This window comes from Macrobrachium nipponense, chromosome 6 (assembly GCF_015104395.2).
Source record: "Macrobrachium nipponense isolate FS-2020 chromosome 6, ASM1510439v2, whole genome shotgun sequence".
Classification (NCBI taxonomy): domain Eukaryota; kingdom Metazoa; phylum Arthropoda; class Malacostraca; order Decapoda; family Palaemonidae; genus Macrobrachium; species Macrobrachium nipponense.
The window spans coordinates 128,985,910-129,009,291 of record NC_061108.1 but is presented as its reverse complement, the minus strand read 5'-3'; the positions used below and the strand labels follow the sequence as shown (position 1 = coordinate 129,009,291).

At 43.0% G+C, this 23,382-nt stretch overlaps 1 protein-coding gene across 5 annotated transcripts in view; it reads left to right on the top strand.

The window, feature by feature from the left end:
• The window catches only part of LOC135216176 (BTB/POZ domain-containing protein 9-like), a 61,437-nt gene that overhangs the window by 21,938 nt on the left and 16,117 nt on the right, over positions 1 to 23,382 (top strand). For all 5 annotated transcript variants that reach the window (XM_064251306.1, XM_064251304.1, XM_064251309.1 and 2 more), the window contains exon 5: positions 14,687 to 14,845. In XM_064251306.1, the coding sequence (XP_064107376.1) occupies positions 14,687 to 14,845 (159 nt within the window). The remainder of the gene's footprint in view (positions 1 to 14,686; positions 14,846 to 23,382) is intronic.

Below are 23,382 nucleotides of genomic sequence, written 5' to 3'. Positions count from 1 at the left end.
CGGCTAGAGCAAGGAGCCTTACAGTAGAGTGGCAATCAGAACGATCCTTCCATTGAACGTTTCCGGGCAAGAGGCTCTTTCTAAAAGGGGTCTAGTAGGCGCTCGGAACTGTCAGGGCGCACGGGACCTTCCACGCAAGCGGAACGTTCCAGGAGCGAGTCTCCTTTCTAGCGTGCGGAACATTCCAGGCGCGCGGAACATTCCAGGCGCTAGGTGCAAGGATCCAGGCGCCAGAATATCCTTTCTCTATCTGCCTCGGCAGGGAAAGAAGGTAGTAGAGTATCTGCTGTATGAGAATACGATACGGCAAATCATAAGCACATACCGTAGTTACTTCTTTGCTGAGCAACTCAATTACCAGTATCCTTCCAGGAATTTCCTAGGAAGGACTACGCTTAAAGGGATTGTTAAGACAACACCTACTTAGCTTCTAGATTTATCGAAGTCTTGTTTCGCTTAGATATGCATTATAAGAACTTCCTGAAGTTCGATAATAATGTTATAAGATTCCTTTATTAAATGGAGTAGCTGGCAACTCTGGAAGAGTAAGGCCAGTCGGCTAACGAGACTGCTTAGGCTATCGCTTAGACACCAACGCAGTATCATGTAGGTGTCGGTCATGAGTGGGCGGTAACATGTCTCTCTCCTGCGGGATGGAATGAATAACCGTGTCTCTCCCCTACAATCGTGGTTTTAGCCTCGGATTGAGGGGATAGTTAAGCAAACATAAATAAAATATTGTCTGCCTTTTGCTAAGAAGCTTTCAATAAGAAAGATATTACATTTCAATGCTGTTTACCGTAGGTAACATTTTTAAAGGATTCTAACGCAGCGAAACTCTATATTGTATAATGCTCTCATGCTTACGAAAGCATGGCTTATTAGAGTACATGCTTAGTGAGAAGATGAATGTAGTAGAGAATTCACTTTAAGACTACGGTATGGTCAAGTCTTATGCACATACCGAGGTTAACTACAGAATTCCTAGTATCCTTACAAAGGTTTCCTAGATTAATGCTGTTTACCACAATGTGACAGTATTATAAAGGATTCTAATACGGCAGCGCGCGATATATATAATTCTCTCATCCTTTCGAGAAACGCACACAACCTTTTTAAATTCGGATATTGCTCAAGAGAAGTTGGGTGAGTCGGATGGGAAACATTCTCTTAGTGGCAGAAGTTGTTTCCCTGAATGGACTATACTATGTATATAAAAGTTTTTTCCCACTAAGAACGGAATTAACATGTGAAGGATGTCGGGTACCATAAAGGCATAGATGTTATGGCACATAACCTAAAAAGAACTAGAAGGAAGCGCCAGCCTGGCGCAAATTGCGCCAGAAGCACCATCCAAGATATTTTCTCGTTTTAGCGAGTTATTAACCTAAGAGTCCAGTAGCCTCTCGGACAGCAGGCTCGGTAACGGCAAGATTCGTTCCTGATTTCGTTACCCATTTAATCGAAAAGGGGTCGCTTACAAGGAATGATGAAATGATTTATTTTGTACATGCAACTTCCCCGGCAGATATATACTTAGCTTATGTCTCTGACGTCCGACAGAAATTCGAATTTCGCGGCACACGCTGCAGGTAGGTCAGGTGATCTACCCCCCTGCCGCTGGGTGGCAGGAATAGGAACCGTTCCTGTTCTAGAACCAGATTTTCTCTGTCGCGGTAGTGTCAACATATGTTGTTGCTACCTCCTGACTTGATTTTCGTTTTTCATCGCCATCGATCTTCTGGGCTGTCTTTTGCAGGGAAGTACTGGGTCTTTGGTTCGGCATACGCTTTTATTAACTTTTTAATGAATTTGGCTTCGAAAATTTCGAAGAATATATGACGTGTAACTACCGAAATTTTCGGTAGACACTCACATAGTTTGCAAGAAAGGGAAATATTAATATTTATTCATTAATATGTGTAATAAGTGTTAGAATTGATTGAGGAAATATACTGACTTCCTACTTTAGGGAGTCAGTAAAGCATGTAACTAGATACGTTTCTTTTAAAAGTTTTTTAGAAACTCGTACTAACGAGCAATTAGAGTATTAACAGTACTAGTAGTGTTGCATCCTCATCACCTTCTTACTTCGCAGAAACTTCAAATTCATAATTGCAATTTGAAGACAAGGATTGTGGCTCAAAATGCGAGCTATTGAAAGGTAAGAAGTGATTACTAGTGTTCCCCATTGCAGTGGAGGGTGCGTCTGATCGGCTCTGTCTCGCTCCCAGGCCTAGACCTCTTTCAAGCTCCCAAGCCCAGGGGAGAAGGAATGTCGAAAGCTGTAAGGGGGGGGGGTTTCAGAGAATCCCCACCGGTCAGGCGTCCCCTCGGCAGGTTCTGTAGAGCGTCCCAGACTGCCAAGGATAGCCATTGAAAAGGCATCCTTAAAAAAGTGCGTCTCTTCATCTTACATCCGAAAAGACGAAGAATGTATATGTTTTGATGATCTAGCGCGTTCTCTGAAAACTAAGAGAACACTGAGCAAGAGCCAGCCAGGAACTTAGGAAGCCGCGTTCCAGCAAGCTAGCGTGAGCCACGTTCCAACAGCCAGCAGCGAGCCGCGTTCCAGAAAACAGACTAGCGCGAGCCACGTTCCTACAACCAAACGCGAGCCGCGTTCTAGCAACTGAGCGCGAGCCGCGTTCTAGAAAATTTTTCTTGGCGCAAGGCGCCTTCAAAGAGACGAAGCGCCAGCCTGGCGCAAATTGCAACAGAAAAACAGACGGCTAGAGCAAGGAGCCTTATAGTACAGTGGCAATCAGAACGATCCTTCCATTGAACGTTTCCGGGCAAGAGGCTCTTTCTAAAAGGGGTCTAGTAGGCGCTCGGAACTATCAGGGCGCACGGGACCTTCCACACAAGCGAACGTTCCAGGAGCGAGTCTCCTTTCTAGCGTGCGGAACATTCCAGGCGCGCGGAACTATCCAGGCGCTAGGCGCAAGGAGCCAGGCGCCAGAATATTCCAAATCTTCTTAAGAGAGAGGTCAGTCGCGAGGCTCCTCTTTGAGTAATGCGGACACACTCCTTCATTCATGCTCTTCCCTCGTTATGAAGAGGCAAGCGCTTTGGGAGTTTTTCTTATAAGAATCTCATCGACGTTTGGGTATGATGGCGGATAGGAAATATCTACTTCCTTCCGTAAACCCTACAGACGAACAGGAATTCTGTCTCTTCCGCGATTTATGAGGAAATCACGAAGATTTAAAGAGTTCCTGGATTAACTTCCTTCCTTAAGGAGATATATATACTCTTTCTATCATTCTATTAACGAAAAGAACGAAGACAGTAAAAAATTTTCCTTTATCTGCCTCGGCAGGGAAAGAAGGTAGTAGAGTATCTGCTGTATGAGAATACGATACGGCAAATCACACATACCGTAGTTACTTCTTTGTAGAGCAACTCAATTATCAGTATCCTTCCAGGAATTTCCTAGAAGGACTACGCTTAAAGGGATTGTTAAAGAACAAAAAAAACACCTACTTAGCTTCTAGATTTATCGAAGTCTTGTTTCGCTTAAATATGCATTAATAAGAACTTCCTGAAGTTCGATAATAATTTTATAAGATTCCTTTATTTAATGGAGTAGCTGGCAACTCTGGAAGAGTAAGGCCAGACGGCTAACGGAGACTGCTATCGCGCCTTAGAGTCAGAGACCAACGCAGTAAAATGTAGGTGTCGGTCATGAGTGGTTGGTTACATGTCTCTCCTGCGGGATGGAATAACTAACCGTGTCTCTCCCCTACAATCGCGGTTTTAGCCTCGGATTGAGGGGATAGTTAAGCAAACATAAATAAAATATTGTCTGCCTTTTGCTAAGAAGCTTTCAATAAGAAAGATATTACAACCTTTCAATGCTGTTTACCGTAGGTAACATTATTAAAGGATTCTAACGCAACGGAACTCTATATTATATGATGCTCTCATGCTACGAAGCATGGCTTATTAGAGTACATGCTTAGTGAGAAGATGAATGTAGTAGAAGAGAATTCACTTTAAGACTACGGTATGGTCAAGTCTTATGCGCATACCGAGGTTAACTACAGAATTCCTAGTATCCTTACAAAGGTTTCCTAGATTAATGCTGTTTACCACAATGTGACAGTATTATAAAGGAGTCTAATACGGCAGAGCACGAAATAATATAATTCTCTCATCCTTTCGAGAAACGCACACAACCTTTTTAGAATCGGATATTGCTCAAGAGAAGATGGGTGAGTCGGATGGGAAACATTCTCTTAGTGGCAGAAGTTGTTTCCCTGAATGGACTATACTACGTATATAAAAGTTTTTTCCTACTAAGAACGGAATTAACATGTGAAGGATGTCGGGTACCATAAGGGCACAGATGTTCTGGCACATAACCTTAAAAGAACTAGAAGGAAGCGCCAGCCTGGCGCAAAGCGTCAGAAGCGCCAGCCTGGCGCAAATTGCGCCAGAAGCGCCAGCCTGGCGCAATGCGCCAGAAGTACCATCCAAGATATTTTCTCGTTTTAGCGAGTTATTAACCTAAAAGTCCAGTAGTGGTTGGTTTGGTGTTTGCTTCTCACCTCGGTGGTCGCGGGTTCGATTCTCGGCCATTCCATTGAGGAGTGAGAGATGTGGATTTCTGGTGATAGAAGTTCACTCTCGACGTGGTTCGGAAGTCGCGTAAAAACACCATACAAACAAACAAACAAACCAGTAGCCTCTCGGAGGCTCGGTAACGGCAAGATTCGTTCCTGATTTCGTTACCCATTTAATCGGAAAGGGGTCGCTTACAAGGAATGATGAAATGATTTTTTTTTTTAATCACTTAGACCAATTCCACGACTCTCTCATATCGCAAAGAGCATCGAGAATCTCTTTTTCGCACCCCTGTTCGCGCGTTAACAAAAGAGAACCTATTTGGGAAACAGACACGGAACGTAACGATCCTTAAAGGTTCGATGCAAGATTTTGCATGTCCGTGAGAACCTTCTCGATCGAAGATAATAACTGTTAACGTATGTCTAACATTTATTGAAAAGAGTTTTGAGAACCTGCGGAAAGTCTTCATAGATCTCTTCGCAAGGTAGAAGACGAACAGGCTTCCTATAGACTGCTTCCTTTCCTCGAACCAAGAGAGGTAGCAATATACGACATCTTTAATTTAAAGAAGGGGAATAAACTTTAGTCTTTTTTCCCCTAGTTATAAATTCTTAACAGATATTAAGATAAATGGGCGTCAAAGGAAGAGAGGATGAATGCCTCATTTTGGCCTTAGAGAGGTTGGATTCACAGAAGTCACGTCTTCTCACAGCATGTTTCGTAAGGCTTTTCCAAGAGTATCTGGATATTCTATCAGAATCTATTATAAATAGACCTGAAAAAACCTCTCCACTCTGAGTCTTTCCACGTGCAGACTTGACCAGAAGTGGACATGAATGAGAGGATTTTTCAAGGTAAATGACAATAGTCATGGCTAAGACATAGAATTGCTGCAGATCGTGCTAGATGGAATGAGGAAACTGTCCTCTTCCGATACCTCTGTGAACCACATAGCGAGGTTTTTTCTTAACTTTCAGAGGGAAGAATCACCTATGTATATCTGCTATCAAAGAACGCAGTAAAAGGCTATACTCTGTCTCTACAAGGGGAATTAGAGATAACAGAGGATTAAGATCTTCGGGATCTATACGATACCGCAATACGACAAGAGTAGGATATCATGTACTTCGAATGGAATTTTTTTTTGTGGCCACAGATTCCGTGTTCCGACAAAATGGAACTGCTCCTCATCAAACTTCTTTGAGGAAGTTTATGAAGGAATTCTTTGTTTCTCTTAGCCCTAAACGACCAAGAAGACAAGTGAATTTTTTGTGCATTGGAATCTCGCATCAGATTCAATGGAGACTCGGCAATGGGTTCTTGCCAGCATAGTATGTCTGGCAAAAGAACTAAATCCCTCTATTCCTGACGCAACGCTTTCAGATAGAAGTTTAGTTGCCCAGGCAGGGTACTTACATTTTCATCTACAGAAGAAGAGATGGTTTAAACGTTTGCCTACAGAGTCTTCGGGGTGCGACGAGGGCTCAAAATGCTTCCCAGAAGGTATTCAGAAGAATACAATAAGAGCTAGAAATCAGGGTTCCGCCCAATTTCAGCTCAGAGTCTCCTTCGACTTCCAGACTCCTTCCCTTCCTTCGGGCAAGGATAGGGAAGATTCTGCAACGAGGAACCTCATCAACATGTAAGAAGAGATCTCGTTAGCAAAAGAAGTGTTCACGAAGGATCCTCCTCGGAGGAAGACTCTTCTCTCTCGTATTGTTAGATATCCTGTCGTCTACTGGGTGTAGCTGACTAAAATCACCTCCCCTTGCCAGGGGCCAAAGCTCAAAGGGGAAGAATTTCTTCCACCCTTCTCCAGTCCAAAAGCTCAAAGGGAAGAATTTCTTCCACCCTTCTCCAGTCTCCTGATAAACTATGGGGTTGTTCAGGACTCTCGGACAATGTAGCGCCAGCCAAGCGCCAAATGCCAATACAGGCGAAAAACGCCAGAGGCGGACAGTTCCAAGGAACTCTGTCATGGCCGGATACTGAGAAGGAGCGGGCCTCCAACCTGGCGCAAATGCGCCAGAGGCGAACAAATCGGACAGATATAAGAGTGTCCGATGTGGACATCGTCAGACAGCCTAGAGACTCTTCCAAGCTCGAAGCTCCAGCAAGTGTGGAGGAGCCAAGCCAGGCGCGAGGCGCCAGCCAGGCTCTAGGAGCCAGCCAGGCTCTAGGAGCCAGCCAGGCTCTAGGAGCCAGCCAGGCTCTAGGAGCCAACCAGGCTCTAGGAGCCAGCCAGGCTCTAGGAGCCAGCCAGGCTCTAGAAGCCAGCCAGGCGCCATCCAGGTGCCAGGCTCCTTCAAGGCTAGGCTCCAGTCAGGATTGAGGATCCATCCAGGCGCAAGGCTCCTTCCAGTAAAGAGAATAAACCTAAAGTTCTGTCATGTAAGAGGGCTAGTCCCCATTGATATGATACAGGTAAGGCTCTGCCATGTAAGTGGGTCAGCCCCATTGGCACGATCCGAGAAGGCTCTGTCGTGTAAGCGGGGCTAGCCCCCATTGACATGATCCAGAAGGGTTTGTCAGTCATAGGTCCCTACCTCGCTGAAACTCTTGAGGCATGCAGACTCATAGACAGTAATCATGAAGTCTTCTGCCAAGCTCCAGGCGCAAGGCACCAGCCAGACGCAAGGCTCCAGCCAGGCGCGAGGCGCTAGCCAGGAGGGAGGAGCCAATCAGGCGCCAGCCAGGCGCGAGGCGCCAGCCAGGCGCGAGGCGCCAGCCAGGCGCGAGGCTCCAGCCAGGCTCTAGGCGCCATTCAGGCGCAAGGCTCCAGCCAGGCGCGAGGCGCTAGCCAGGCTCCAGGCTTCACCCAGAAGAGATCTATATCAAAGAATGCCCTGGCCTTCTTTGAGACAATGTGATCTCCTAAGCACTTGACAAGTGCATTGATGATTCCTTCAAACAGCTGAGAATTAAAAGCGCATGAAGTGCGAGCTTTTCTGTATTCTTGTTCTTTCCTTAACAATATGTCATAAGGACATATTAGCTGTCACTACGGGAGATGCAACTCTGTGTTGACTTCCCATATCCGAAGGATGTCAAGATAACCTACGAGAGATCCTTCTCTCTTGGTTGATACGTGTCTGCGGATACATTGCTGGGATAGGGAGCCGATACTGATCCTTAACTAGTGAGTTAAATTTTAGTTAATGTCTGTGTTTTTTCTTTGGGTTGTTTGAAAGGAGTTTGGGGATAACTCTTTTCAACTTAAGCACTAACCCTCGTGTTAGGATCAGGTGATCGGGATCGGTGTTGTGCTCCTTAATTATGCCACTAGGCATAGGCATATTGTCATGTAAGAGGCTCTGTCGAGTAAATGGATAAGACCCCATCAACAGACCCCAAGAACTCTTAGCATTAGTCACATCCTCGCTGAGGCTCTTGAGGCAAGCAGATTCCTAGGCATTAGCCATGGAATCTTCCACCTGAACAAGTAGGAACCAAGGTTTTATTTATTTATTACCTACAACGTATGTTGTTTACCTGTCTATTCAGTAAATAGTTGTCTCTTACCCACCACCAAGGGTGTCAATCAGCTAAGTATATATCTGCGGGGAGGGGAAGTTGCATGTACAAAAATGATATTGTTAGAATACAATAAAGTTTTGTACATACTTACCCGGCAGATATATACGATGAATGGCCCACCCAGCCTCCCCTCAGGAGACAGGTGGAAGAGAAAATCTGGTTCTAGAACAGGAACGGTTCCTATTCCTGCCACCCAGCGGCAGGGGGGTAGATCACCTGACCTACCTGCAGCGTGTGCCGCGAAATTCGAATTTCTGTCGGACGTCAGAGACATAAGCTAAGTATATATCTGCCGGGTAAGTATGTACAAAACTTTATTGTATTCTAACAATATCATTTTTAATCACTTAGGCCAATTCCACGACTCTCTCATATCGCAAAGAGCATCGAGAATCTCTTTTTTCGCCCCGGTTCGCGTTAACAAAAGAGAACCTATTTGGGAACAGACACGGAACGTAACGATCCTTAAGAGGTTCGATGCAAGATTTTGCATGTCCGCGAGAACCTTCTCGATCGAAGATAATAACTGTTAACGTATGTCTAACATTTATTGAAAAGAGTTGTGAGAACCTGCGGAAAGTCTTCTTCATAGATCTCTTTGTAAGGTAGAAGACGAACAGGCTTCCTTTAGACTGCTTCTTTTTTTCCTCGAACCAAGAGAGGTAGCAATATAAGACATCTTTAAATTTAAAGAAGGGGAATAAACTTTAGCCTTTTTTCCCCTAGTTATAAATTCTTAACAGATATTAAGATAATTGGGCGTCAAAGGAAGAGAGGATGTATGCCTCATTTTGGCCTTAGAGAGGTTGGATTCACAGAAGTCACGTTCTTCTCACAGCATGTTTCGTAAGGCTTTTCCAAGAGTATCTGGATATTCTATCAGAATCTATTATAAATAGACCTATAAAACCTCTCCACTCTGAGTCTGTCCGCGTGCAGACTGACCAGAAGTGGACATGAATGAGAGGTTTTTTCAAGGTAAATGACAATAGTCATGGCTAAGACATAGAATTGCTGCAGATCGTGCTAGATGGAACTAGGACAAACTGTCCTCTTTACCGATAACCTCTGTGAACCACATAGCGAGGTTTTTTCTTCACTTTCAGAGGGAAGAATCACCTATGTATATATCTGCTATCAAAGAACGCAGTAAAAGGCCATACTCTGTCTCTACAAAGGGAATTAGAGATAACAGAGGATTAAGATCTTCGGGATCTTATACGATACCGCAATACGACAAGAGTAGGATATCATGTACTTTGAATGGGATTTTTTTTTTTGTGGCCACAGATTCCGTGTTCCGACAAAATGGAACTGCTCCTCATCAAACTTTCTTTGAGGAAGTTTATGAAGGAATTCTTTGTTTCTCTTAGCCCTAAACGACCAAGAAGACAAGTGAATTTTTTGCATTGGAATCTCGCATCAGATTCAATGGAGACTCGGCAATGGGTTCTTGCCAGCATAGTATGTCTGGCAAAAGAACTAAATCCCTCTATTCCTGACGCAACGCTTTCAGATAGAAGTTTAGTTGCCCAGGCAGGGTACTTACATTTTCATCTACAGAAGAAGAGATGGTTTAAACGTTTGCCTACAGAGTCTTCGGGGTGCGATGAGGGCTCAAAATGCTTCCCAGAAGGTATTCAGAAGGATACAATAAGAGCTAGAAATCAGGGTTCCGCCCAATTTCAGCTCAGAGTCTCCTTCGACTTCCAGACTCCTTCCCTTCCTTCGGGCAAGGATAGGGAAGATTCTGCAATGAGGAACCTCATCAACATGTAAGAAGAGATCTCGTTAGCCAAAGAAGTGTTCGCGAAGGATCCTCCTCGGAGGAAGACTCTTCTCTCTCGTATTGTTAGATATCCTGTCGTCTACTAAGGTGTAGCTGACTAAAATCACCTCCCCTTGCCAGGGGCCAAAAGCTCAAAGGGGAAGAATTTCTTCCACCCTTCTCCAGTCTCCTGATAAACTATGTGGTTGTTCAGGACTCTCGGACAATGTAGCGCCAGCCAAGCGCCAAATGCCAATTACAGGCGAAAAACGCCAGAGGCGGACAGTTCCAAGGAACTCTGTCATGGCCGGATACTGAGAAGGAGCGGGCCTCCAACCTGGCGCAAATGCGCCAGAGGCGAACAAATCGGACAGATATAAGAGTGTCCGATGTGGACATCGTCAGACAGCCTAGAGACACTTCCAAGCTCGAAGCTCCAGCAAGTGTGGAGGAGCCAAGCCAGGCGCGAGGCGCCAGCCAGGTCTCTAGGAGCCAGCCAGGCTCTAGGAGCCAGCCAGGCTCTAGGAGCCAGCCAGGCTCCTAGGAGCCAACCAGGCTCTAGGAGCCAGCCAGGCTCTAGGAGCCAGGCCAGGCTCTAGGAGCCAGCCAGGCTCTAGGAGCCAGCCAGGCTCTAGGAGCCAGCCAGGCTCTAGGAGCCCAGCCAGGCTCTAGAAGCCCAAGCCAGGCGCCTCCAGGTGACAGGCTCCTTCAAGGCTAGGCTCCAGTCAGGATTGAGGATCCATCCAGACGCAAGGCTCCTTCCATTAAAGGGAAACCTAAAGCTCTGTCATGTAAGAGGGCTAGCATCCCCATTGATATGATACAGGTAAGGCTCTGCCATGTAAGTGGGTGGGTCAGCCCCCATTGGCACGATCCGAGAAGGCTCTGTCGTGTAACGGGCTAGCCCCCATTGACATGATCCAGAAGGGTTTGTCAGTCATAGGTCCCTACCTCGCTGAAACTCTTGAGGCATGCAGACTCATAGACAGTAATCATGAAGTCTTCTGCCAGGCTCCAGGTGCCTTCCAGGTGCAAGGCACCAGCCAGACGCAAGGCTCCAGCCAGGCGCGAGGTGCTAGCCAGGAAGGAGGAGCCATCAGGCACCAGCCAGGCGCAAGGCGCCATCTAGGCGCGAGGCTCCAGCCAGGCTCTAGGCGCCATTCAGGCGCAAGGCTCCAGCCAGGCGCGAGGCGCTAGACAGGCGCTAGGCGCCTGCCAAGCGCTAGCCAGGCTCCAGGCTTCACCCAGAAGAGATCTATATCAAAGAACGCCCTGGCCTTCTTTGAGACATTGTGATCTCCTAAGCACTTGATAAGTGCATTGATGATTCCTTCAAACAGCTGAGAATTAAAAGCGCATGAAGTGCGAGCTTTTCCGAATTCTTGTTCTTTCCCTAACAATATGTCATAAGGACATATTAGCTGTCACATACGGGAGATGCAACTCTGTGTTGACTTCCCATTATCCGAAGGATGTCAAGATAACCTTCGAGGGATCCTTCTCTCTTGGTTGATACGTGTCTGCGGATACATTGCTGGGATAGGGAGCAGATACTGATCCTTAACTAGTGAGTTAAATTTTATTTAACGTCGTGTTTTTTCTTTGGGTTGTTTGAAAGGAGTTTGTAGATAACTCTTTTCAACTTAAGCACTAACCCTCGTGTTAGGATCAGGTGATCGGGATCGGTGTTGTGCTCCTTAATTATGCCACTAGGCATAGGCATATTGTCATGTAAGAGGCTCTGTCGAGTAAATGGATAAGACCCCATCGACAGACCCACAAGAACTCTTAGCCATAGGTCACATCCTCGCTGAGGCTCTTGAGGCGAAGCAGATTCCTAGGCATTAGCCATGGAGGCTTCCGCCTGATCAAGTAGGAACCAAGGTTTTATTTATTTATTACCTACAACGTATGTTGTTTACCTGTCTATTCAGTAAATAGTTGTCTCTTTCCCACCACCAAGGGTGTCAATCAGCTAAGTATATATCTGCTGGGTAAGTTCCATGTACAAAAATGATATTGTTAAGATACAATAAAGTTTTGTACATACTTACCTGGCAGATATATACGATTGATGGCCCACCCAACCTCCCCTCAGGAGACAGGTGGAAGAGAAAATCTGGTTCTAGAACGGTAATCGTTCCTATTCCTGCCACCCAGCGGCAGGGGCGGTAGATCACCTGACCTACCTGCAGCGTGTGCCACGAAATTCGAATTTCTGTCGGGGACGACGGAGTCTATAGCTAAGTATATATCTGCCAGGTTAGTATGTACAAAACTTTATTGTATCTTAACAATATCATGTTGGAGAGAAGGCCTTTTCCAAATTACCATGTAAGTATTATTATGGTAGTGTAGGCTATTGTTAAGTCAACTGAGGATTAGTATAGCTAGCCCATCTCCAAACAAAGCACTCTTTCAACAGATCTTTGGTGGGAGGGGCAACAGAATTGATTTTTTTAGCTCTGGTTGGAAAAATTAAATTATTTCTTCTGCAAAATATTTTTAAAAAGTGTGATATTTGTCTTAATGGTTAAAGGCTTGTTCTCTGATGTCACTGGGCAAATTGGCTTGGTTGTCTTTTAAAACAATAGTTTAAGCTCTAGGTTTAAGAACAAAACTAGAGCAATTTTGTGCCTCTTTTTCTCATAAGAATAGTTTTTTATTTTTGGCTGAGTGGATGGTTAAGAGCTAGGCCCTTTCTGTTACTGTGTACGTACAGTGGTCCCCCCATATTCGCGGGGGATGCGTGCCAGACCCCCCGCGAATAGTTAGAATCCGCGAATGTTTGGAACCCCTATAAAAAGGCTAAAAACAGCCTATTTTGTTAGTTAAAACTTAGAAAACCCACTAAAAATGTTCATACCTTGGTTTTTTTAATAGTTTTATCACAAAAAGTGCATTTTATGATGAAATTGATAAAAAAACCAGGAATTTGTGGATATTTCTCATAGAAAAATACCGCGAATGCGCGAGTTTTCCGCGAATAATGCAGGGAAACGTTCCCGAGAGAAATCCGCGAATGTGTGAGTCCGCGAATCCGGAGAACGCGAATACGGGGGGGTCCACTGTATACTATTTTCAGAAAACTGGCATGTGTTACACATACATATAAAAAAAAATTATTACTTTAGTCTCTGAAATGAAGAATTATTGCATATTTTTGTTGGGGGTGGGGGGGGTTGCTGCTGGAACGGAGCTGAAATGCTTGGTCCCTCGTGTTACTAGTTACTGTCTTTGAGAAAACTGGCTCGAATTTCATTCATTTGAAAGGGATAATTTCCTTGACAGCGGCCATAAATCTATGCCCCTAATGCTATGTTTCCATTTTGAAGAAAATTGGCCCAGGTCTCGTAAAAAAAAAAAAACTACCAGAGCTCTTAAGTTATTACCACAGTCAACTTGCAGAATTAAAATATGGGCATTAACAGTTGCTTGTTTGTTCTGTAACTGGGCCATTGGTCTGATTATTAATGTATAATGTTTTAGAGCTTGATAGAACTTGTGAAGTAAATATAATTTTAGACAAAATTATGTCTGTACATTGTACATTCATCATTCAGGATAAACTACTAATTTTTAAGGATGATGCATGCCAAGATGCATTTTTGCTTGAAGCAATTTTTTTGTAAATTTTTATTTTGACTGAAGTAAAGAGGAAAACTCAATTCCTCTCTTTTGGTAACTTGAAGTTGGCAATTTCAGTATCCTTTCAGTTGTTTGCCTTTGGGAGGATGTACCAAGATTGTTGACCAACCAAGATTTTCTGTATGATCGAAGTGCATGTTTCGTTTCTCTTTTTAAAATGTTTTTCATGCATCTAAATATTGAGCTCTAATAGAATTTCCAGCTCATTTTTATGAGGAGAATTTGACTGCATATTAGTGTGTGTCAAATCTTTTCCTTCATGTGCATTGCTAGGTTCAGAGTCCCTAACCAGAGTCATCTTTGTTGTTGCAGATCACTTTTTGAGAGCTAAACATTGCTCATGCACTTTTTTAATTTTTACTTGTATATGTGTGTAAATTGCGGTACAACATATACTAGTATAAGACTTTACTTCATGCAATAGTTAGCCATTTTTTATGCAAAAGAATCATGAGTTATGAGTAAATTTTGATTTTGTATGTCATAGGCATTCTGTGGTTAGACTATGTGTATTTGATTTTGTTTTTCAAAATTTGTCCTGTACAAAATGTAGTTGAAAGTGGTTTTGGTAGTGCTAGATTTTAACATACGTACTTTCTCACTTAATTTGAAATTCAACATTTAATTTTTGATTTTTTTTTTCTTCTTCAGTGACACATTTCATTATCTTTAGTACAGTTTTCTGGATACGTGCACTTGAAAAAGCTTTGCTTTATGAGTGTTGGGCAGTATTTGATGTATTCTGTACTTGAAATTGTTTTCCACCTTATGAGTAAAAGTCATTTATAAATTCATGAATTCCAACTTAGCTTATTTTTCTAATACTTTACAGTGATAAATTTGCAAAACATAAGGTTCCATAGACTTCAAAAGATTTACACTAATTGCCATTCACCTAATAGACAGTATACTGAATATCAGTAAATCTAATCTCATAATAGAATTTATCTTTTGGTTATTCTCAGTTCAAGATGAAGATGTACATTTTGAGATATATGCACTAAAATCTTTGATATTGTGTAATATATCTTAGTTACTTTAATTTTACATATACTTTTATCTAGCTGTTTTTGCACAAATGACTTTTTTTTTTTTTTTTTTTTTTTTTTTTTTTTATTCAGATTTTGGTACTGCAGTGATTTTATTTCTTTTCTTTTTCAGTCGGCCCTTAAAGCAATAATTGGACGAGATTCCTTTTGTGCGCCTGAGGTACATATTTTTCAAGGCGTCAGCGAATGGGTTGAACGGAACTCCGAACTTTCACAGGAAGAAACACAAGAAATCCTTGCACAGATCAGATTACCCTTAATTAGTCTATCTGTATGTTAAATCTAGATTTTACTTATTTCTCCTTTAGTGTTATGAGAAACATTGCCATTCATACATTATGCTACAGCTAATGGTTAAGAAACAAGTCATATTTTTCTATTAAGAACATATTTTTTTTTCTTTGGTTTTTAAATGTCATGCAGTTAATCCATATCTGGTGACATGTCAATTGTATACAAAGTTTTGAGTACACAGTACTGTACTTGGTAGTGATAGATGGCTTCTATTTTTCATGTTTATACTCATGCATTTATGTTGATGGCAGTTCAAATAATCTTCAGTTTGTTCATGAAACTTACCTGTCAGATATATATATAGCTGTATTTCTGAAGTCCGACAGAATTTAAAAACTTCCGACACACGCAGTGGTCGGCCAGGTGGTTAGTACCCATTCCCGCCGCTGGGAGGCGGGTATCAGGAACCATTCCCATTTTCTATTCATAATTTTTCTGTCGCTGGTGCTGAAAACACCTGTTTTCAGTACCTCCGTCTTAGGATTTTGGAAACTTCATTGCCCTAAGTATCCTAATTGTCTTTTGATTTATTTACTTGGATTTGTGGCTAGGCATACGCTATCTTAAATTGATTTGAATTTGATTCATTTTTGCATAAAATATCTGAATCTAGTTAGGCTAGTTTCAGACCGGGGTTGTCTGCAAAGATAGGGTGTGGCTACCGAAAGCTTCGGTAGATCCGCACTTGGTATGTACGAGGGGTATGGGTCTTGCTTCTTTGTTGAGATTTGTCATGTAAGGAGTGTGAGACTTTGTCTATTCCGTAAGGAAGACGTATGATTCGTATGTACGCAATTAATCAGTAAACATGTCTAATTCCGTAAGGAAGACGTATGATTCGTATGTACGCAATTAATCAGTAAACATGTCTAATTCCGTAAGGAAGACGTATGATTCGTATGTACGCAATTAATCAGTAAACATGTCTATTCCGTAAGGAAGACGTATGATTCGTATGTACGCAATTAATCAGTAACAAAAGTCAGGGTAGTGAACCTGCTAACCTTCCTGTAGACTTTATTTGCCTAACCTGTAGTATGGGCCTACGGGCTATGAATATGTCTACGAGAGGTGCTCGCTCGCCTTCATTGCTGGGAAGTGCTACTTCTGTAATTGTTACTCCTAACCCTGCAGTGTTGCCTTCGGGCCCTAAGCAGTGTCTGTAGAGGAATTGCCCTTTCTCTGATACTCTTTCGATTCGTATCTTAGAATCGAAAGTGCTTGCTTTAGAGAGTAAAAGTGAAGTGCGAAGATGCAGTGTGATACCCCTTGTGTAGTGGAGGGTGCGTCAGATCGGCCTCGTTTCGCCTCTAGGCCGGGACCTCTGCTTGACTCCGCCCAGGACCCGGGGAGGGAGCATGTCGAAAGCCTAAGGAGGGTTACAAGGAACCCCCCACCGATCTGGCGTGCCTTCGGCAGTTTCTGATGAAAATCCCCAGACTGCCAAAGTGCGTGCGCGTGCACGAATCCTGAAAGATTGCTTCTCGTCCTCCGAAGCGTCCTCCCCATGCAGGGGTTGGAGCTTTCGGAAGGACTCGCGCCTCTAAATAGAAGCTTTATAGAAGAGGACGCTTCACGTCCTCTCTCTCTCTCTCGTTATGCGTTTCAGTGAGAAGTAAGAAGGCGAACGTCGCCTGAACTCGTGTCCGTCTTTCCACCGAGAAATACGTAAGAGAAGTCATAGTAGCAGGAAGCTTTTGAGAGCGGACGCCCGGGACGCATCGGATGGACTCCAGGCCGCGCGGGTGCACGCCAAGTGCGCGCCAGTGGACGCCAAGTGCGCGCCAGTGGACCGCCAAGTGCGCGCCCAGTGGAACGCCGAGCGCGCTCCAGTGGACGCCGAGCGCGCTCCAGTGACGCCGAGCGTGCACCAGCGCACGCCAGGTGTGTCGCTGGCTGAACGTTTCTGTTGAACTCTTCAAGCTCTTGTTTCAGATATGGGCCTAAAGAATGTTTATCTCTACCTCCGGTGATACCTTCTACCTCACCTGCAAAGAATGTGAAGTAGGCAGTGCTTCGGAGGAAGTTTAAAGTGAACAGACAACTTCTTCTTCGAAACCCAGCAAGACATCGGGTTTCGTGAATTCAAGAGGTCTCTGTCAATTAATATTGCTTTTTCGCATAGGGTGGATGGAGTTAAGGAAAGCTCAAGGGAAGATCTCGTTTGCTCTACCGCAACCTTTGCCATTCTGCCAATAAATTTAAGTTGCCACTACCGCAGTCAAGACTTTGCGATAAGGCAGTTACGGGTTATGTAAGGCTCGATGTCCTGCACGTCAGGACTCTCGGCAACGTTCAGTGGGATTCTTGCAAAGGCACTCATCAAAAGGACGCTCTTCAGGAAAGCGCAAGACAGGACTTCCTTTGCCATACTGCCAATAAATTTTAAGCTTTAGCAGGCATTAGTTGTGATACGGGAGAGGAAGCTGGTTGGAGAGTTTCTTCCTCTTCCCAGGATAATTTTGCAAGCTTTTTAGCCCATCTGAAAGGGTTTTTCAGATGATAGATTTTGTTAGTTTCTAGTCGGGACTACGCTGCCGAATTGAACATCGTCGTTTTCTACCTGCCGTAAGCCCAGTCTCTTAACAGGATTCTTGCCCCTTCCTCGTTTGAGACGGAATCGAAAAAAAAAAAAAAAATTAAATGCTTGACTCCCTGGATTACGTTTTGTCAATTCAGTGACTTTCCCCCATTGACAATATACTTTCGTTTTGTCAAGTAAGTGGGTATCCCCTCATTGACAAAATATCTCTTTGTCCCGTAAATGGGTTAGTTCTCATTGACAAACATCTCATTAACTTGATATTGCGTAAGCGAATAAGCTCTTATTGACAAGATTCGGAAGAGCTCTCATTCGTCATTCGCAGACTCGTACAAAGAATAGACTTGTAGACTACGTCAATGAACGCTTATGTCCAGTAACATAAGAAGCTTGAGCTGACTGCTTCGATTCTCTTAAGTTTTGTTCATGAAACTTGCCTGTCAGATTATTGTATGTAGCTGTATTTCCGAATTCAGCTATATATAGTCTGCCAGGTAAGTATGAACAAACTTTATTGTGATATAATTTCATATTTTGCCTTGCGTTATTTTACTTCTGGTTGGTTCAAGTCATATACGCTTGCTGTAGTTACTTCTTCGGATGGCAACCGAGAGGTCTATTGTCTATTTTAAGGACATTTAATCGTACTCCCTGCAGCCTTCCAGGAGTTTCCGATTTATCTTTTACCGTTGTATGGTAGTGTTCTGACGACACAAACGCATCTATATATTTAGCGTTTTCTGTTTCGCTTAAATATACCAGCTTGAGAGTCTTTCTGCTCAAAAAATAACGACCTATTTCTTCGTAGAATAGGGTAGCTGGCAACCCAGACATAAAGTTAAGAGACGACGTTCGTAAGCTGCTGGCTGCTGCTGTCACGCTGTGTCTGTCCTCCAGTCCAACCGAGCCAGTAACAGATCGGGCGCTGTCATGCGCGGTAGGTTACGTCTCTCTCTCCTGCGGGATTGACTGACTAACCGTATCTCTGTGCTGGCGGTTACGTCTCTCCTGCGGGATTGACTGACTAACTGTATCTCTGCCCTACAATCACGGACTTTAGCCTAAGATTGAGGGGATTTCTTACGTGAATGAATAAACGTTGCATTCGTTTTGGCCTTACTATGTTCAACAGAGTTAATCTCTTAATCCTTTCGGTGCTCGTTACCGCACGGTATAGAACTACGAGTCTACCGCAACATTGCACTTTTATATGCTCTCCTGCTTAGGCAAAGCGCAGCCTTATTAGGGAAGTAAGCATACTCGGGGAGGGAATGGATGAGCTTGCTGGGGAACATTTCCTTCCTGAAGAAGTTTGTTTCCTCCCCGAATAGACTGCAATTCAGACCACAGTTTTCTCCTACCGGGAAACTGAAATATTATTCAAGATCTAGGAATGATTCTGAACATCTCTCAGTGCGTTTATCACCTGAGGTGATAGAAAGAAGGTGCCGGACATCTGGATAGGGTTTCAGATGTCTTGGATCTTAATCTGAAAGAAGTAAAAGCGATTCGGTAGTCCCTCCAGTCCTCGTAACGAGTTTTGGGAACCAGTGGTCCAGATCAACTCTGATATTCCACAGCTCTCTCATATCTTAAGAAGTATCTTCTCGGTCCCTGTTCGAGTTTACGAAAAGCTGTTATAAACAACAGGCGTAGAATGTAACGATCCTCTAGAGGTTCGTTACAGGATTGCAAAAGTCCGTACGAATCGTCTAGATCGACGGCAGCACTATTGACTTCCGAGTGGAATCTTTCTTTAGAAGTAAGTTGAGAGTTGTGGAGACTTTAGGGACGCCCTTTCATTCTTCTCTTCGATATGTTGAGGACGAAGAGGCTTCTTCTTTTCTGCTCCCTTATTCTCGATCCGGGATCGGTACCATTAAACGCCATCCTATGATATTGAACGGGGATGGATATTTAGTCTCTTTTCCCCTTTTTTCAATCTCTTAGGAAATGTAATAAGAGGATTTATGACGTCACAGGGAGCGACAATGATGCTGATCGCCCCATGTTGGCCTTCAGGATCCTGGATTCACAGAGGTCACATACTTCCTAGTTCACTTTCCAAGGACCTTTTTCCGAGAGAGTCGGTCTACTCTAACTCGAAAGGTACCTATAACTACCTATATACATCTCCGCTCTGAGGTCTGACTACGTTCAGGCTATCGAGATGTTGACAGGAATAAGATTACCGTCTTCCATTTCCGTCTGAAGAATGGGATAAGCTGGCAGTCACAACTATTAAGAATACGCAAATATGTTGTTGACGGCCTTTGGGCTCAAGATTTGCGTCTGTCAAACAACAAAGCCCTTCACGATCTTTGAGTTCTGTGGAATCTCGAACCTCGCTCATCATCTACTTTTTGTCTCACCTGTTTTCTCGGAGTCAGACACTCGTGCGAGATCAGGCGACATATAGTAGCCCTGAGTTTCTTGTTGACGAAGTCGGTTGCGTTTATACACCCCCGATGATCGTGTAACATGAGACCAGGTTGGACTGTCAGGCATTCTTCCTTCGGGACTGAATCGCCTTTTTTGCTCCTCGCTCCTTTCTATGGCACCAGAAGCTCCGAGTCAGGAGTTGATTTCGCTGACGACGTTGGGTTGCGTTGATACACCCCCAAGGTTTGCTTAGATTGAATCGCCCAGGCAGTCCAGACACTCATCCTTCAGCGAAGAATAGTGCCTTATGGTCTTCAGGGTACAGCCTTGCTGTCCTTGATTCGTCTGACTGGTCAACTGGTCGGTCACCTGACTTTAGTACAGACGGACTGACTGTGCATGTCCAGATCGAAGCTTTCAATATGGAACTTAGACGTAGTCTGAAGTTCTTGATGTCAAAGCATTCGAACCTCTCCTACCTGTTAACTTCTTGCATGTGATCAGGAAGGCCTTCTTCTAACCACCCTAGATACGACAAAGAGGGTTAGTGAGATTTTAAGCCATCGTCACAAGTTTTGGCTTTAGAGAACACAAGGCGGTGTGCTCTCTAACCCTTCCGTTGTGGCCTAAGAATGGTAACCCGTTTTGTCCTGGGCCAGGAGCTTGGAAAGCAAGGATGGCACAAGTTAGTGGGCAGGAGCCAGAGAGAGTCCTGTGCCCTGTCGGGTCTCTCAAGTTTTATCTACATAAAACTCAAGAAAGTCGAAGTCATTCGGGCAATCTGCAGTGTTCCGAAAAGACCAGACTTGCCCATATCGAAGAACAGCCTGGCTTTAGTGTTAAGGAGTTCTTTCAAAAATGCTCCTTCATTGTGTTTGCACAAAGATTTGAAATCTTTTTATCTGAATGCTCACGAGGTGAGGGCGCGGCCTCGAAGCATTTCAACAGAGCATGGCACTCAGCAACATCCTGAGTACCATGTTTTAGCGAAGCAACTCTGTGTTCACTTCACACTCCCTGCGAGATGTGAAGATGGCATATGAGATCTGCTGCTCGCTAGGGCCATACGTGTCTGCAGACACAATCTTGGGGGCAAGAAGTACCACTCATCCTATCCTGTAGAAAATGGTTAGGAAGAGCTCTTAATTTAGTTGTTGAGTCGCCGACAACGGCGACTTCTTACTCTTAAGCCTTAGTTAACACATTCCTTAACTTTGGCTAGGTTGGTCAGGTGGTGATATATATATTTATATATATATATATTATTTTACTTCTTAGCCCTCATGGTATGGTCAATATGGTCTAGTCCGTCGTGGTCTCTCGCCCCTGTTGACAGATCATCTGGAGTGCACCAGCTATATAGGTCTCTACCTCGCTGGCAACTCTAGTAGCACAAGCAGACTTACGTGGCAGTAACCACGAAGCCAGCTATGCTAACAGGTGGAACCAAGATGTAAATCATCTGCATGCATTTGTTTCCCAAAATCCTTCTATTCTGTCCCTTCCCACCTCCAAAGGTGGGATTCAGCTATATATATATCTGACAGGTAAGTTTCATGAACAAAAATGATATTGTTATGATACAATAAAGTTTTGTTCATACTTACCTGGCAGATATATATACTCAAGTACCCACCCACCTCCCTCAGGGACAGTGGAAATAAAAATTATGAATAGAAAATGGGAATGGTTCCTGATACCCGCCTCCCAGCGGCGGGAATGGGTACTAACCACCTGGCCGACCACTGCGTGTGTCGGAAGTTTTTAAAATTCTGTCGGACTTCAGAAAATACAGCTATATATATATCTGCCAGGTAAGTATGAACAAACTTTATTGTATCATAACAATATCATTTTTAGTGTCAACACTGTAAATTGTTTAAAACTTTTCTTGCCTAAGGCTATAGAAACAACATTCAAGTATTTTTTGTGAAAGTACAAATTTGATAATAGTAGTTTTCTTTTTGTATTTACTGTGCAGACATTTTTTCTCCTAAATCTTGTTCAGTATTAAACCAACATATGCATCATGACCTCTCAATTTTCCAGTGTAAACATTGGAACTGAAAGGGAAATATTTGGATGAACTGTTTTCAAAGTTGAAATTGAACCCACTTATTAGATTACTTTCTTTGGCATTTTAGTTTATGGCTGCCTCACTTTAACTTAACATGAACTGGTTTGTATCTTAGTGGGAAAGGTTCGAGTTTCTTCATATATTTCCTCCTAGGATTCTGAGTAAGCATATCCAAAATGTTGAAGAAAATTGAAAAGTTACTGCATCTATGTTGACTTAATAATTAAGATCTTGTGAAACCAATTTTTTGTAAATCAAGGGCTTTCTTATCAGATATATATAGGGATTAATAATTGTTAAGTTTAGTAAGTAGTAAGTAGCATAGAGGTATGTGATGTGTGACTCTCATATTCAAGAGTAGTTATTAGTAAATAGATTAATGTTTGTTTATACATTCTCTCTCTCTCTCTCTCTCTCTCTCTCTCTCTCTCTCTCTCTCTCTCTCTCTCTCTCTCTCTCTCTCTCTCTCTCTCTCTCTCTAAGGAAGCTTATGGAAGTATTATGACTTCTTACATTACCCTGATTAGCTACAATTGCTAGAAGGTTACTGGAAATGTCCATTGGTCCTAATGAAAACTAAGATAAAAACATAAAGATGGAGACAGTTGTGTTTCACAAGTATCAATGAAGAAAAGATGGGAATAAATAAAAACAGCAAACAAGACTACCTCTTTATTTTATCAATAAAAAAGGTGATTTGTGGCAGATGACTTGATGAGAGGAACAGGGGCTGGGGGAGAAAGCAGATTTGGTTGGGTGGTGTAAATTCACAAAAACTTGAGTTGTCATTTAGGAAAATAGTATGGATTTCAACATACAGAGTACTAAACAAGTTATCAGAATTAGAATGTTCAAAATCATATTTAGGATTAAAATATAAAATTGCTAAAAATCATATTTAGGATTATAATATAAAACAATTTTATGAAAGGTGATGATAATTTGCTGCAGTCAAAAGTATTACCTTGAAAATTTCCCCCAATAAACAATCTTCTTACATAGTGATTTTGTGAAAGCTGTTGTAATTTCTCTCTCTCTCTCTCTCTCTCTCTCTCTTTTTTAGTGAGCTTGCAGTGGTATAAATGGCTCTTTAACCATTTCCCTAGGTAGCAGCTTCAGTTACAGATAACCATTACAGTATTTATCAACATTAATTTTTACAATTTCCCCTTGTAATTTATCTTATCAGTCTTTCAGTTCTTCTCAGTTTGTATAACTTACTGGTTAGGTCGGTGTCTTCTGTATTATTTAGCTGCTTGGTTTGTCTTCTGGATCACTGCTTTCTCAAGTCCAACCGACTTATAAGCAGTCAAAACTTCATCTCACAGTTTAGGTTTTGCTATGTTTTCATCAGATAACATTTATTATACTGTATTTATTATTTTCATTAACTCTTGATAGGTTATAAGAGATCTTATTACCTATACATATGTTTAAGATTTTTCGTTTTTTGTGAGCACCTATTGTATTACTACTATCGCCAACTGTAATTGCACTTTGTGGTGCAATTTAA